The following is a 1,088-nucleotide window of genomic DNA, read 5'->3' as shown; positions in this document are numbered from 1 at the left end:
CGGAGCTAAAGAAAAATATAGCTTGATTTTGGCAGCCAGTTCTGGATTGGAGGAGAAAGCTATAAAAGCAGTGGTGGTTCCTTGTGAATGGCCAAAATAATACAGTTGTTGCTGCCCAGTTTTCTCCAGAACAAAGTCTACACATGCTGGAACATCATATTTAGCCATTTCATCAAAGCTGAATTGCCAGAACTCCCAGAGCAACGGGGAAAGAGACGTGTGATTTCTGGACCACGTTGTCCCTCGGCTGTTTCCCATCCAGACATCGTATCCATTATCGGCTAGTATGAAAGCCAGGCTGTTATTAGGAAGATTTTGATACCACGTGGAAGCATCCACCAGCAAGCCATGCTGCAGAAACNGGGCAAAAAATCTCTTATTCCAAGTAAGACCTTGATGTCTGTATCAGAAAGTAATGCGAGTTTGGTTAGAGGCGTTTCAGCATCTTTCACAGTAGCAACCGGAGCTAAAGAAAAATATAGCTTGATTTTGGCAGCCAGTTCTGGATTGGAGGAGAAAGCTATAAAAGCAGTGGTGGTTCCTTGTGAATGGCCAAAATAATACAGTTGTTGCTGCCCAGTTTTCTCCAGAACAAAGTCTACACATGCTGGAACATCATATTTAGCCATTTCATCAAAGCTGAATTGCCAGAACTCCCAGAGCAACGGGGAAAGAGACGTGTGATTTCTGGACCACGTTGTCCCTCGGCTGTTTCCCATCCAGACATCGTATCCATTATCGGCTAGTATGAAAGCCAGGCTGTTATTAGGAAGATTTTGATACCACGTGGAAGCATCCACCAGCAAGCCATGCTGCAGAAACACAACTGGCTTTGGACCTGTGCTTCCATTGTTTAGCCTGCCATCCGGAATTCTGAAAACATTGAGAATGTAGCCATCTTTGGTAGTAATGTAATATTCCTCAAACGAAAAGTTCCAATACTGGATGAGCTGTTTCGCATTCAGTTTGGTCTCAGGATCAGGACTGTCAATCAGAGAAAGTCCTTGAACGAAGAAAGACCCATACAGAAAGCATGGTAGGATTGCACCCAACCACATCTTCGGTTTGCCACAGAACATCAGTTGTTT

General features: G+C 44.2%; 1 protein-coding gene across 1 annotated transcript; it reads right to left on the bottom strand.

The window, feature by feature from the left end:
* Positions 1-322: 322 nt before the first annotated feature.
* On the bottom strand, positions 323-1,058 carry LOC117798499 (lipase member K-like; the record flags this gene model as incomplete). Its single annotated transcript, XM_034650941.1, has 1 exon — positions 323-1,058. A coding segment is annotated over exon 1 (736 nt), but the record flags the coding sequence as incomplete, so codon positions are not given.
* Positions 1,059-1,088: the final 30 nt, after the last annotated feature.

This window comes from Ailuropoda melanoleuca, unplaced genomic scaffold (genome assembly GCF_002007445.2).
Source record: "Ailuropoda melanoleuca isolate Jingjing unplaced genomic scaffold, ASM200744v2 unplaced-scaffold32037, whole genome shotgun sequence".
NCBI lineage: Eukaryota > Metazoa > Chordata > Mammalia > Carnivora > Ursidae > Ailuropoda > Ailuropoda melanoleuca.
Note: the sequence above shows the minus strand (reverse complement) of the source record. Positions and strands in the feature narration are given on the sequence as shown.